This window comes from Somniosus microcephalus, chromosome 2 (genome assembly GCF_052327205.1).
Source record: "Somniosus microcephalus isolate GS21.2 chromosome 2, FLI_Smic_1.0, whole genome shotgun sequence".
Classification (NCBI taxonomy): Eukaryota; Metazoa; Chordata; class Chondrichthyes; order Squaliformes; family Somniosidae; genus Somniosus; species Somniosus microcephalus.
The window spans coordinates 384,799,238-384,813,606 of record NC_140988.1 but is presented as its reverse complement, the minus strand read 5'-3'; the positions used below and the strand labels follow the sequence as shown (position 1 = coordinate 384,813,606).

Below are 14,369 nucleotides of genomic sequence, written 5' to 3'. Positions count from 1 at the left end.
GTGATTACCCGAGACAATGGAAAGCAGGACCGGTAAACAGAGGTCCCTATACCACATTAACCACCTGGGCTGTGTCGGAGACAGCTTGTCTTCTTTTGATATGCCAAAATGAGACACAAGAACAGAAGAATTAGGAGCAGGAGTTGGCCATTCGGCCCCTCGAGCCTGCTCTGCCATTCAGTAAGATCATGGCTGATCTTCTACCTCATCTCCACCTTCCAGCCCGATCCCCATATCCCTTGATTCCCCTAGAGTCCAGAAATCGATCGCACTCAGCCTTGAATATACTCAAGACAAAGGTTAGCTTGATCAAGCAGCCGGGTCAGAAAGCAGACAGGATACACACTTGCTGATAAGGGAAGACGAAACTGGGAAGGTTTCTAACCATGACAAGTTTTGATGGTTCGGGGGTCGCATGACTGAAAGGGGTACAAGAACACAAATGAAGCAGCTTCTAGTTATAGAGGTCGAGGTGCCGCGCCGGAAAGGGCAGTTGGACTGTGCGCTCTACCCAGAGGGAGGGGGGGGGGGAGAAAGAGTCTGGCCCCTTGTGTAACCCCCCAATCCCCACCATTGGCGGCCGTGCCTTCAGTTGCTTAAACCCCATGCTCTAGAATTCTCTCCCTGAACTTCTTCACCAAGGAGACCCGACCTTAAAACCCACTTTGACCAAGTTTTTGGTTATCCCTCCTAATATCTCCTTCCTTGTCTCAGTGCCGTGGGATGTTTTTCTACGTTAAAGATGCTATATAAATGTAGGTTGTTGCTTTAGTCAATCCTGTGACGATCCCGCCCGTGTTGCACAGGCTCACTGAGATTAGAAAAGAAATAAATCTAACATTCTTGCATTTCTATAGCGCCATTCACCCCAAAGTGCTTCACTGCCAATGAAGTACTTTTGAAGTGCAGCCAGTGTCATTACGTAAGCAAACGGCACAGCAAGATTCCACAAACAGCACTGCGACGAATAACCAATTAATATCTGTTTTTGGCGGTTCTGGTCAAGAGACTCCCAGATAATCCCCGAATAGTGCCACGGGATCATTTACAGTCACTCGAGGGGGCAGATGGGGCTTCGGTTTAATGTCTCATCCGAAAGATGGCACCTCCGACAGTGCAGCACCTCCCTCTATACAGCACTGAAGCCTAGGTTATGGGCTCAAGTTTCTGAAGCTGGGCTTGAACCCATGACCTTCACACTCAGACTTGAGAGCGTCAGCAGCTGAACCAAGCTCCCTTCATCTATCTAAAGATGTTCCGAGAGATGACCCTCAGCGAGCGAACGGTGAAACTCAGGCAGAATTGTTGCCACAGAAAGTGGCACAGAACTGAGTTTAAGATCCTGTTACATAAATCAGGGCCAGAGTGATCGCCTGGACTAGTTTTGATCGCCTACGGGGGTCGGAGAGGAATTTTCCAGCCTTTTCCCAATTGCCCTGGTTTATTTTTTTTCTCTCTCCCAAGAGATGACATGGCTCCGGGTGGGGAGGGGAGTGTCTGTATTGTGACGCATAAGATACCACATTGTGGGGGACAGGCTGGATGGGCCAGCAGGTAATTTCCTGTCCGCCACTGTTCATGATTGAAAGTATGAGAGAAAGTGTAGCAGATAGTGTTACTAGAGTCGAGTCACTAAATCACTGGGTGACAAATTTCATCCTTTTGATACCAGTTGTACTGTAGGTCTTCCTTCAGCCAGTTCAACGTAAGAACATAAGAAATAGGAGCAGGAGTCGGCCATTCGGCCCTTCGAGCCTGCTCCGCCATTCAATAAGATCATGGCTGATCATCGACCTCAACTCCACTTTCCCACCCGATCTCCATATCCCTTGATTCCTTTAATATCCAAAAATCTACCGATCTCTGCCTTAAATACATTCAACGACTCAGCATCCACAGCCCTCTGGGGTAGAGAATTTCAAAGATTCACCACCCTCTGAGTGAAGAAATTTCTCCTCATCTCAGTCCTAAATGGCCGACCCCTTATTCTGAGACTGTGACCCCTGGTTCTAGACTCCCCAGCCAGGGGAAACATCCTCCCTGCATCTACCCTGTCAAGCCCTGTAAGAATTTTATGTTTCAATGAGATCCCCTCTCATTCTTCTCACTAAGGCCCCAACATCCACGAGGAGCAATCGGAGATCTTCGATCCTTGAATAAGACTGCTCTAGTGACCGTGGACATTGGTGCTGGCTGCCCAGCTAAAGCAGGATAACCATACAGCCTCCTGACACGGTCAGGTTAGCAGTGGGGTTACACGGCCTCCCAGCCCAACAGGTGTCGTCACCCTTCAATGGCCTGGCTCTAATTTGAAGGTTCTGCCCCCTTGTTGTGGACTCCCCACCAGAGGAACTAGTTTCTCTCTCTCTCCCCTACTGAGTCCTTTACTCCTCTTAAACACCTTAATTAGATCACCTCTTAGCCTCATACTCAAGGAATACAAGCCTAGTCTATATAACCTGTGTGGTAAACCACTGTCATACCTGTCTGTGTCTGTATGTGTATTCCACTAGGTACAGGTCTGGACATGCCTCGGCTGACTCCTCCCATTATTCCAGGTATATAAGTGACTACCTCCCAGTCCCTTAGTATTCTGGACGGGTCGACCACTCGAGACAAGACCTTCATTCTTTAGTTAATAAAAGCCTGATTGTTACTCGCTCAACTTCAGTCTTTTGAGTAATTGATGGCGCATCAACCTGCCCTCGTAATTTATATGGTATCATTCTGGTGAATCTGCGCTGCTCCCCCTCCAAGGCCAATCTATCCTTCCTGAGGGGCGGGGCCCAGAACGGAACGCAGTGTCCAGATGGGGTTTGAAAGAGACGCCAGACAACTGAAGCAACACTTCCTCACTTTTCTATTCCAGCCCCTTGAGATAAAGGCCACCATTCCATTAGCCTTTTTAATTACTTTTTCAGACTGATACCTGGGAGGGCAGGAATGACGAATGAGGAGAGATTGGGTCGATTGGGCTTATACTCGCTGGAGTTTAGAAGAATGAGAGGGGATCTCATTGAAACTTATAAAATTCTAACAGGACTAGACAGACTAGATGCAGGAGGCATGTTCCCGATGGTCGGGGAGTCCAGAACCAGGGGTCACAGTCTAAGGATAAGGGGTAGGCCATTTAGGACTGAGATGAGGAGGAATTTCTTCACCCAGAGAGTGGTGAACCTGTGGAATTCTCTACCACAGAAGGCAGTAGAGGCCAATTCATTAAATATATTCAAGAAGGAGTTAGATGTATTTCTTAAGGCTAAAGGGATCAAAGGATATGGGGAGAAGGCAGGGACCGGGTACTGAATTTGGATGATCAGCCATGATCTCATTAAATGGCGGAGCAGGCTCGAGGGGCTGAATGGCCTACTCCTGCTCCTATCTTCTATGTTTCTATATGTACCTGTCCACTCGCTTTTACTGATTTGTGCACATGTACACCCAAATCCTTTTGCTCGTCCACAGTTCTTGGTCTCTCCCCATTAAGAAAATATTCTGATTGGTCTTTCTCACATCCAATGTGGACGACTTCACACTTCCCCACAGTGAACTCCATCTGCCATAGTTTTTCCCACTCGCTTAGTCTGTCAATGCCCTTTGTAACTTCCTGCTCCAATCTACACAACTTACTGTGCCTCCTAGCTTAGTGTCATCTGTAAACTTGGGCATACGACTCAAAATAAAAAGTCTGGTGCACTGTCATAGAATTTATAGGACAGGAGGAGGCCATTTGGCCCAGCGTACCCAGAATACTAGCTCTCCAACTTGCCAGCTTTTTCACCATCTCCCTTTATGCTCTTCCTTTTCAAATAATTACCCAATTCCCTTCAAATTATGTTTATCCACAAGCATATTCAAGAGAAGCAAATACTTTACATAAAGCACATCGAGGGTGGAATATCCTCAACTCAGCGACTCCTCAAACCCAGTACTGGACCCCTGAACCTGCATGGACCCCAGGTTTCAGGATGTGTAGATTCCGATTCTCGGGGCTCCCTGGCTAGCAGTTACTGGCCCGCGTGCGGAGTCCAGGACTGTGGCTTTACCTGCATCTGGCTCTGGTTCCGGTTCCTTGACTTGCTGCGAGGTCACTGCCTTTGTTGTTTCTGGCTCAGCACTTTCCGAAGGCTGGGCTTCGGTTTTGGATTTATTTTCAGGGATCTGATTTCCAGCAGCATCTTCCTCTTCGCCCACTTCATCCACAGTAACAAATTCATCCAGGTAAAGGGAAAGATGTCCTTCTCCTTCGCAAATCAAAAACAAAAAAAAATTGTTAGAAAGAAAGGTTAATAGAACACTTCCCATTTCAACCAACTACTTAGAAAAAAAGGGGGTCTGTTCAATTGTCATCGGTGCAATCAATTTATTGAAACTGGAATCAAAAAACAGGACCGCTGCAAATCAGCTCAAGGGAACTGGGGGTCATTAAAGAGCATTTTGTCGAGGACATCAAAATGGAACACAATCCAGCCTCGAGTTCATTCCTCCCAGTTTTGGGGGATGAGATCAGGAACAAGGTACAAGAGTATTTTATGGAGTGCAGTCAAGTCATTCCTTGGCAAATGCAGAAAAATTCTCCCGTATTCTTTGAGCAAAGAAACCCACAGGTGACCGGAGTTTAAGTTGAACCAGGCTCACTTATAGACTGAGTCAGGCTCGGGTGTGTTGTACAGCTCCTCCCCGCCCCTCCCTGCTGTGCTGCTATCATGGTTTACCAGCTCACACCAGCCCCCGCCCACCCCGGGTCCCTACACAAAAGATCCTCCCTCCCGCTGGCTCAGTGGCTGAGCCACACAGGCCTGGAACCTGAGCTAACTGCTCTCAACTGGGACAGTACCCGGTGCACCACCATGGCCCTCCGTGCTCCGGGGTTAGGGGAGGGTTTCTATTCCCAATTGCTACCTGTTGGAAGCTGTGCTAGTGTGGATTTGGGGTCAGGAGAGGGACGGCCTTGGTTGTGCCACCCAAAGACTCCGTCAAAGTTCAAACACAAATAATGGCCACTTGGGAAAGGGAGAAGATGGTGCCGGCGGAACCAAATCGCAAGGTATGAGGAGAGAGGAGGTGAGGAGAGAAGGAGTGAAGAGAGGGGCCAAGAGGAGAAGGGAGGGGTTACAATGTACAGACTTAAGTGAACATAGCCTGGTGATCGAAAAAGGTAGAACCCGGCTACCAAGAGAGGGCAGGATATGCTCTCACTGCAGTCAGGGAGTGGTGGAGACAGAGATGCACTTCCTCACAGCTTGTAGAAAATGTCAGGGCATAAGGGAGAATTTCTACCCAAAATTCATAAAAATATGCCCGGAATTCAGAAATTTGAATGACGACCAAAAACTCCATACCTACTAGGGGAAGAAAGAAATTGTGTAACCTTAGCGGCACACTATGTTACAGCTTGCCATAAACAGAGGGACAACCACTAAATATAAGAAAAGAGTATATACAAATTATATGAATGTATATTTATACACTCAGGGATATATCTGTTTATACACTGTATGGATAGATCTATATTTATGTGTTCAACCATGAATGTTTTTTGATGCTTTGGCAACATAAGATGTACCTTGTCATGCCAATAAAGCGATTTGAATTGAATTGGGAGGAGAGGGGAGGGGGAGGAGGAGAGGGGAGGGGGAGGAGGAGGAGAGGGGAGGGGGAGGAGGAGGAGAGGGGAGGGGGAGGAGGAGGAGAGGGGAGGGGGAGAAGGAGAGGGGAGGGGGAGGAGGAGAGGGGAGGGGGAGGAGGAGAGGGGAGGGGGAGGAGGAGAGGGGAGGGGGAGGAGGAGAGGGGAGGGGGAGGAGGAGGGGGGAGGGGGAGGAGGAGGGGGGAGGGGAGGGGGAGGAGGAGAGGGGGAGGAGGAGAGGGGGAGGAGGAGAGGGGAGGGGAAGGAGGAGAGGGGAGGGGAAGGAGGAGAGGGGAGGGGGAGGAGAGGGGAGGGGAGGGGAGGAGAGGGGAGGGGGAGGAGGAGAGGGGGAGGAGGAGAGGGGGAGGAGGAGAGGGGGAGGAGGAGAGGGGGAGGAGGAGAGGGGGAGGAGGAGGAGAGGGGAGGTGGAGGAGGAGAGGGGGAGGAGGAGAGGGGAGGGGGAGGAGGAGAGGAGGAGAGGGGAGGGGGGGAGAGGAGAGGGGGAGGAGGAGAGGGGGAGGAGGAGAGGGGAGGGGGAGGAGAGGGGAGGGGGAGGAGGAGAGGGGAGGAGGAGAGGGGAGGTGGAGGAGGAGGAGAGGGGAGGGGGAGGAGGAGAGGGGAGGGGGAGGAGGAGAGGGGAGGGGGAGGAGGAGAGGGGAGGGGGAGGAGGAGAGGGGAGGGGGAGGAGGAGGGGGGAGGGGAGGAGGAGGGGGAGGAGGAGGGGGGAGGGGAGGGGGAGGAGGAGAGGGGGAGGAGGAGAGGGGAGGGGAAGGAGGAGAGGGGAGGGGAAGGAGGAGAGGGGAGGGGGAGGAGGAGAGGGGGAGGAGGAGAGGGGGAGGAGGAGAGGGGGAGGAGGAGAGGGGGAGGAGGAGGAGAGGGGAGGGGAGGTGGAGGAGGAGAGGGGGAGGAGGAGAGGGGAGGGGGAGGAGGAGAGGAGGAGAGGGGAGGGGGGGAGAGGAGAGGGGGAGGAGGAGAGGGGGAGGAGGAGAGGGGAGGGGGAGGAGAGGGGAGGGGGAGGAGGAGAGGGGAGGTGGAGGAGGAGAGGGGGAGGAGGAGAGGGGGAGGAGGAGAGGGGGAGGAGGAGAGGGGGAGGAGGAGAGGGGAGGGGGAGGAGGAGAGGGAGGGGGAGAGGAGAGGGAGGGGGGAGAGGAGAGGGAGGGGGGAGAGGAGAGGGAGGGGGGAGAGGAGAGGGAGGGGGGAGAGGAGAGGGAGGGGGGAGAGGAGAGGGAGGGGGGAGAGGAGAGGGAGGGGGGAGAGGAGAGGGAGGGGGGAGAGGAGGAGAGGGGAGGGGGGGGAGAGGGGAGAGGAGGAGAGGGGAGGGGGGGAGAGGAGGAGAGGGGAGGGGGGGGAGAGGAGGAGAGGGGAGGGGGGGAGAGGAGGAGAGGGGAGGGGGGGAGAGGAGGGAGAGGGGAGGGGGAGAAGAGCGTCGGCGGGAAACTCGAGCGGCAGCAGCGGGGCTATAAAAAGCTCCAGAGACCAGGTAAGGCGTACTAATCTCCGAACTCGGAACTCAAAGGAAAGGAGAGAGGTAAAAAGAAATCAAAGTGTGACGTCACCAGAAAGCAGGCAAGTGATTGGTTGGTGAGTATTTCTCTCTTTTTAAACTTAAACTCTGTGGTTTATAGTTTCTAAGGTGTGATATTCATCATCTAGTTTGTTTGTAAACCAGAGCCCTTAAATATATCATTTAGCTGTAAGGTAACTTCAATTCTGCGGTTTATATTTTCTAGGGTCTCTTTGGTGTAGCGGGGACTTCTGCCATACAAGCACCCTAGAGTATATCTTTAATTGGTGGTACTGAATTAATTTAAATTAATTATTAAAGGGTAAGTCATGTCAGGACAGCCCAGCCCAGCCCCGTGTTATGCTCCACCTGCGCTATGTGGGAATTCAGGGACACTGCCGGTGTCCCTGACGACCATGTGTGCCGGAAATGTATCCAGCTGCAGCTACTAGCAGACCGCATTGAGGCGCTGGAGCTACGGATGGATGAGTTTTGGAGCATTCGCGATGCTGAGAGGGTCGTGGATAACACGTTTAGTGAGTTGGTCACACTGCAGGTAAGGGCTGCACAGGCAGAAGGGAAATGGGTGACCATCAGGCGGAGCAGTAGAGGCAGGCAGGTAGTGCAGGGGACCCCTGTGGCCATCCCCCTCTCAAATAGGTATACCGATTTGGATATGGTTGAGGGGGATGACTTACTAGGGGAAGGCAGCAGCAGCCAACTTCCTGGCACCAGGGGTGTTTCTGCTGCTCAGGAAGGGAGGAAAAAGAGTGGGAGAGCAATAGTGGTAGGGGATTCTATCGTAAGGGGAACAGATAGACGGTTCTGTGGCCGTAGACGTGACTCCAGGATGGTTTGTTGCCTCCCTGGTGCCAGGGTCAAGGATGTCACTGAACGGCTGCAGGGCATTCTGAAGGGGGAGGGTGAACAGTCAGAGGTCGTGGTTCACATTGGGACCAACGACATGGGTAGGAAGAGGGATGAGGTCCTGCAGCAAGAATTTAGGGAGCTTGGTAGCAGATTAAAGAGTAGGACCTCAAAGGTTGTAATCTCTGGATTACTCCCAGTGCCACGTGCTAGTGAATACAGGAATAGGAGGATAGAGCAGATGAATGCGTGGCTAAAGAGTTGGTGCAGGAGGGAGGGCTTTAGTTTCCTGGATCACTGGGTCTGCTTCTGGGGAAGGTGGGACTTGTACAAGTCGGACGGGTTGCACCTGAACCAGAACGGGACAAATATCCTTGCGGGGAGGTTTGCTAGCACTGTTGGGGGGGGGTTTAAACTAACTTGGCAGGGGGATGGGATACAGAGTGGAGCTATAGTAGGGGGTGATGTACAGCCAAATATAGAGGAAAAAACAAGTCAGCTTGGAAGGCAGAGCAAATATGTAACGGCACAAGGGAGTAGGGCAAGGCTGGATGGCATTTATTTTAATGCAAGGAGTCTTGCGAATAAGGTGGATGAACTGAAGGTGTTGATGAACACATGGGTGTATGATATTGTTGCTATTACGGAGACATGGTTGAGGGGCAAGACTGGCAGCTCAATATTCCGGGGTATAGAATCTTCAGGCGAGACAGAGTGGGGGGGGGGGGGGGTAAAAAGAGGAGGGGGTGTCGCAATATTAATTAAGGAGTCAATTACTGCTGTAAGGAGGGATGATATATTAACAGGTTCATCTAACGAGGCCATATGGGTAGAACTTAAAAACAAAAAGGGGGCAAGCACTTGCTGGGAGTGTACTATAGGCCCCCAAACAGTCAGGGGAGATAGAGGAACAGATATTTAGGCAAATCTCAGAGGAATGTGCAAATAATAGGGTAATAATAGTGGGGGATTTCAACTTCCCCAATATTAACTGGGATAGTCAGAGTGTGAAAGGCTCAGAGGGTGTAGAATTCTTAAAGTGCATCCAGGAGATCTTTTTGAGCCAGCATGTAGAAAGTCCTACAAGAGAGGGGGCGGTACTGGACCTAATTCTAGGGAATGTGGCCGGGCAAGTGGTAGAAGTGTTAGTAGGTGACAGTGACCATAATTCAGTGAGATTTAAGGTAGCCATGGAAAAGGAGAGAGATGGACCGGAAATAAAGGTTCTAAATTGGGGGAAGGCCGATTTTAATATGATAAGGCAGGATCTGGCCAAAGTGGACTGGGATCAGCTACTTGTAGGAAAATCCACATCGGAGCAATGGGAGTCTTTCAGAAAGGAAATTGAGAGAGTACAATGGCAACATGTTCCCGTAAAGGTCAAGGGTGGGACCAACAAGCCCAGGGAACCTTGGATGTCAAGGGATATACGAGAATGGATTAGGAAAAAAAGGGGGGCTTTGGCAGATACAAGGGACTAAAGACAGAGGAAGCCCTAGGAGTATAAAAAGTGCAGGGGGATACTTAATAAAGAAATTAGGAGAGCGAGGAGGGGCCATGAAATAACACTGGCGAGCAAAATAAAGGAAAATCCTAAGGTGTTTCATAAGTATATTAAGGGCAAGAGGATAACTAGGGAAAGAGTAGGGCCCATTAGGGACCAAAGTGGCAATCTGTATGTGGAGCCAGAAGATGTAGGTGGGGTTTTAAATGAATTTTTTGCATCTGTGTTCACTATGGAGAAGGACGATGTAGACATAGAAATCGGGCAGGGGGACTGTGATATACTTGAACATATTAGCATCAAGATGGAGGAGATACTAGCGGTTTTAGCAGGCTTAAAAGTGGATAAATCCCCAGGCCCGGATAAGATGTATCCCAGGCTGCTGTGTGGGGCAAAGGAGGAGATTGCAGGGGCTCTGACACAAATTTTCAAAACCTCTCTGGCCACGGGGGATGTGCCAGAGGACTGGAGAACAGCTAACGTAGTACCATTATTCAAGAAGGGTAGTAGGGATAAACCAGGGAATTACAGGCCAGTGAGCCTAACATCAGTGGTAGGGAAATTATTGGAAAAAATTCTGAAGGACAGAATTAGTCTCCACTTGGAGAGGCAAGGATTAATCAGGGATAGTCAGCATGGCTTTGTCAAGGGAAGATCATATCTGGCCAATTTGATTGAATTTTTTGAGGGGGTGACTAGGTGTGTGGATGAGGGTAGTGCAGTGGATGTGGTATACATGGATTTCAGTAAGGCTTTCGATAAAGTCCCGCACAGGAGACTGGTCAAGAAGGTAAGAGCCCATGGAATCCAGGGTGCCTTGGCACATTGGATCCAAAACTGGCTTAGTGGCAGAAGGCAGAGGGTGATGGTCGAAGGTTGTTTTTGTGACTGGAAGCCTGTGTCCAGTGGGGTACCGCAGGGATCGGTGCTGGGTCCCTTGCTGTTTGTGGTCTACATTAATGATTTGGATGTGAATGTAAAAGGTATGATCAGTAAGTTCGCAGATGACACGAAAATTGGTGGGGTGGTAAATAGCGAGAAGGGTAGCCTCAGTCTGCAGGACGATATAGATGGGTTGGTCAGATGGGCGGAACAGTGGCTAATGGAATTTAACCCTAAAAAGTGTGAGGTGATGCATTTTGGAGGGACTAACAAGGCAAGGGAATACACAGTGAATGGTAAGACCCTAGGCAAGACAGAGGATCAGAGGGACCTTGGTGTGCATGTACATAGATCCCTGAAGGCAGCAGAACAGGTGGATAAGGTGGTTAAAAAGGCATATGGGATACTTATATTCTATGCCTTGGCTAATGAAGACAAGAGCAGGGAGGTTATGATGGAGCTGTACAAAACGCTGGTTAGGCCACAGCTGGAGTACTGTGTGCAGTTCTGGTCGCCACACTATAGGAAGGATGTGATTGCTTTTGGAGAGGGTGCAGAGGAGATTCACCAGGATGTTACCTGGGCTGGAGCGCTTCAGCTATGAAGGAGGACTGGACAGGCTGGAGTTGTTTTCCTTGGAGCAGAGAAGGCTGAGGGGGGACCTGATTGAGGTGTACAAAATTATGAGGGGCATAGATAGGGTAGACAAAGAGGAACATTGCCCCTTAGTAGGGGGGTCAATAACAAGGGGGCATAGATTCAAGGTAAGGGGCAGGAGGTTTAGAGGGGATTTGAGGAGGAACTTTTTCACCCAGAGGGTGGTTGGAATCTGGAACTCACTGCCTGAAAGGGTGGTAGAGGCAGGAACCCTCAACATTCAAGAAGCATTTGGATGAGCACTTGAAATACCATAGCATACAAGGCTATGGACCAAATGCTGGAAAATGGGATTAGATTAGACAGAGCTTGATGGCCGGCGCAGATGCAATGGGCCGAAGGGCCTCTTTCTGTGCTGTATAACTCTATGACTCGAAGAGGGGAGGGGGAGAGGGGGAAGGAGGAGGGGAGGGGAGGGGGAAGGAGGGGAGGGGAGGGGGAAGGGGAAGGAGGAGAGGGGAGGGGGAAGGAGGAGAGGGGAGGGGGAAGGAGGAGAGGGGAGGGGGAAGGAGGAGAGGGGAGGGGGAAGGAGGAGAGGGGAGGGGGAAGGAGGAGAGGGAGGGGGAAGGAGGAGAGGGGAGGGGGAAGGAGGAGAGGGGAGGGGGGAAGGAGGAGAGGGGAGGGGGAAGGAGGAGAGGGGAGGGGGGAAGGAGGAGAGGGGAGGGGGAAGGAGGAGAGGGGAGGGGGAAGGAGGAGAGGGGAGGGGAAGGAGGAGAGGGGAGGGGGAAGGAGGAGAGGGGAGGGGGAAGGAGGAGAGGGGAGGGGGAAGGAGGAGAGGGGAGGGGAAGGAGGAGAGGGGAGGGGGAAGGAGGAGAGGGGAGGGGGAAGGAGGAGAGGGGAGGGGGAAGGAGGAGAGGGGAGGGGGAAGGAGGAGAGGGGAGGGGGAAGGAGGAGAGGGGAGGGGGAAGGAGGAGAGGGGAGGGGGAAGGAGGAGAGGGGAGGGGGAAGGAGGAGAGGGGAGGGGGAAGGAGGAGAGGGGAGGGGGAAGGAGGAGAGGGGAGGGGGAGAGGGGAGGGGGAAGGAGGAGAGGAGGAGAGAGGAGGAGGAGAGTGAAAGATTGAGAGATAAAATCACCACTTCTTTCTTTGGACTTTTGCTGCTGGTCTTGCGATCCTTACTGCTTCTCTCAGAAGAAGTCTGAAAAACAGGAGAAGTTATATCATTTTTAATAAGCTCTTCAAACCATGCATGACATTTTACTCAGGCAGAGCGCGCAAACCGCACAGGCAGGCAGAGCGCGCAAACCGCACAGGCAGGCAGAGCGCGCAAACCGCACAGGCAGGGCAGAGCGCGCAAACCGCACAGGCAGGCAGAGCGCGCAAACCGCACAGGCAGGCAGAGCGCACAAACCGCACAGGCAGGCAGAGCGCGCAAACCGCACAGGCAGGCAGAGCGCGCAAACCGCACAGACAGGCAGAACCGAGAAGTTATATCTATCAGGAAAGATTGAACAGGTTGGGGCTCTTTTCTCTAGAAAAAAGACTGAGGGGTGACCTGATAGAGGTCTTAAAGATTAGGAAAAAGTTTGATAAGGTAGACTCAGAGAAGATGTTTCTGGTTGTGGGGTAGTGCAAAACTAGAGTTACATAGGATTACATAAGATACAGAGCTCAGAAACAGGCCATTCGGCCCTACCAGTCCATGTCGGCGTTTATGTTCCACTCGAGCCTCCTTCCTCATCTAACTCTACCAGCATAACCCTCTATTCCCTTCTCCCTCACATGCTTATCTAAGCACCCCTTAAATGCATCTGTACTATTCGCTTTAACCACTCCCTGTGGTAGCGAGTTCCACATTCTCACCACTCTCTGGGTAAAGAAGTTTCTTCTGAATTCCCGATTGGATTTCTTATCTTATACTGATGGCCTCTAGTTTTGCTCTTCCCCACAAGTGGAAACACTCTCTCTGTATCCACTCTATCAAAACCTTTCATAATTTTAAAGAGAAAAGAGACCCAGCCTGTTCATCCTTTCCCGATAGGTATACCCTCGCAGTTCTGGTATCATCCTTGTAAATCTTCTCTGCACCCTCTCCAGTGCCTCTATATCATTTTTATAATATGGCGACCAGAACTGTACACAGTACTCCAAGTGTGGTCTAACCAAGGTTCGATACAGGTTTACCATAACTTCCCTACTTTTCAATTCTATCCCTCTGGAAATAAACCGAGTGCTTGGTTTGCTTTTTTATGGCCTTGTTAACAAACTGTCGATACTTTGTGATGTGTGGTTTTGTACTCAATCTCTTTGCTCCTCTATCCCATTTAGATTCTTATTTGCCAAGTAATATGTGACCTCCCTATTTTTCTTACCAAATAGTAATACCTCACATTTATCTGTTCATAAATATAAGATAGTCACTAATAAATCCAATGGGGAATTCAGGAGAAACTTCTCTAACCCAGAGAGTGGTGAGAATGTGGAACTCGCTCCCACAGGGAGTGGTTGAGGAGAATAGTATGGATGTATTTAACAGGAGGCTAGATAAACACACGAGGGAGAAAGGAATAGTCGGATGTGTTGACAGAGTGAGATGAAGAGGGGTGGGAAGGAGACGTGTGTGGAGCATAAACAGCGGCACAGACCAGTTGGACCGAATGACCTGTTTCTGTGCTGTAGACTCGATATAACACACAGAGACCACAATGCAACAAAAACAACTTGCATTTATATAGCGCCTTTAACGTAGTAAAACGTCCCAAGGCGCTTCACAGGAGCGCTATAAAACAACATTTGACACCGAGCCACATCAGGAGATATTAGGACAGCTTGGTGAAAGAGGTAGGTTTTAAGAAGCGTCTTAAAGTGGGAGAGAGAGGTCGAGAGGCGGAGAGGTTTAGGCAGGGAACTCCAGAGTTTAGGGCCCAGGCAGCTGAAGGCACGGCCGCCAATGGTGGAGCGATTAAAATCAGGAACGCGCAAGAGGCCAGAATTGGAGGAGTGCAGAGATCTCAGAGGGTTGTGGGGTTGGAGGAGGTTAGAGAGATAGCGGGGTGAGGCCATGGAGGGACTTTGAAAACAAGGATGAGAATTTTAAAATCGAGGCGTTGCCGGACCGGGAGCCAACGTAGGTTAGCGAGCACAGTGGGTGATGGATGAACGGGACTTGGTGCAAGTTAGGACACGGGCAGCAGAATTTTGAATGAGTTCATGTTTATGGAGGGTGGAATGTGGGAGGCCGGCCTGGAGAGTGTTGGAATAGTCGAGTTTAGAGGTAACAAAGGCATGGATGAGGGTTTCAGCAGCGGATGAGCTGAGGCAGGGGCGGAGACGGGCGATGTTACGGAAGGTGGAAATAGGCGGTCTTGGCGATGAAGTGGATGTGAAGTC

The 14,369-nt window shown here is 51.0% G+C and overlaps 1 protein-coding gene across 1 annotated transcript in view; it reads right to left on the bottom strand.

Annotated features, from left to right (window-relative positions):
* Positions 1-14,369, bottom strand: part of LOC147123828 (uncharacterized) — a 260,646-nt gene that overhangs the window by 9,908 nt on the left and 236,369 nt on the right. The window contains 3 exon segments of the mRNA XM_085976267.1: positions 4,047-4,223; positions 4,226-4,244; positions 12,115-12,177. Coding sequence (XP_085832393.1) covers positions 4,047-4,223; positions 4,226-4,244; positions 12,115-12,177 — 259 coding nt within the window.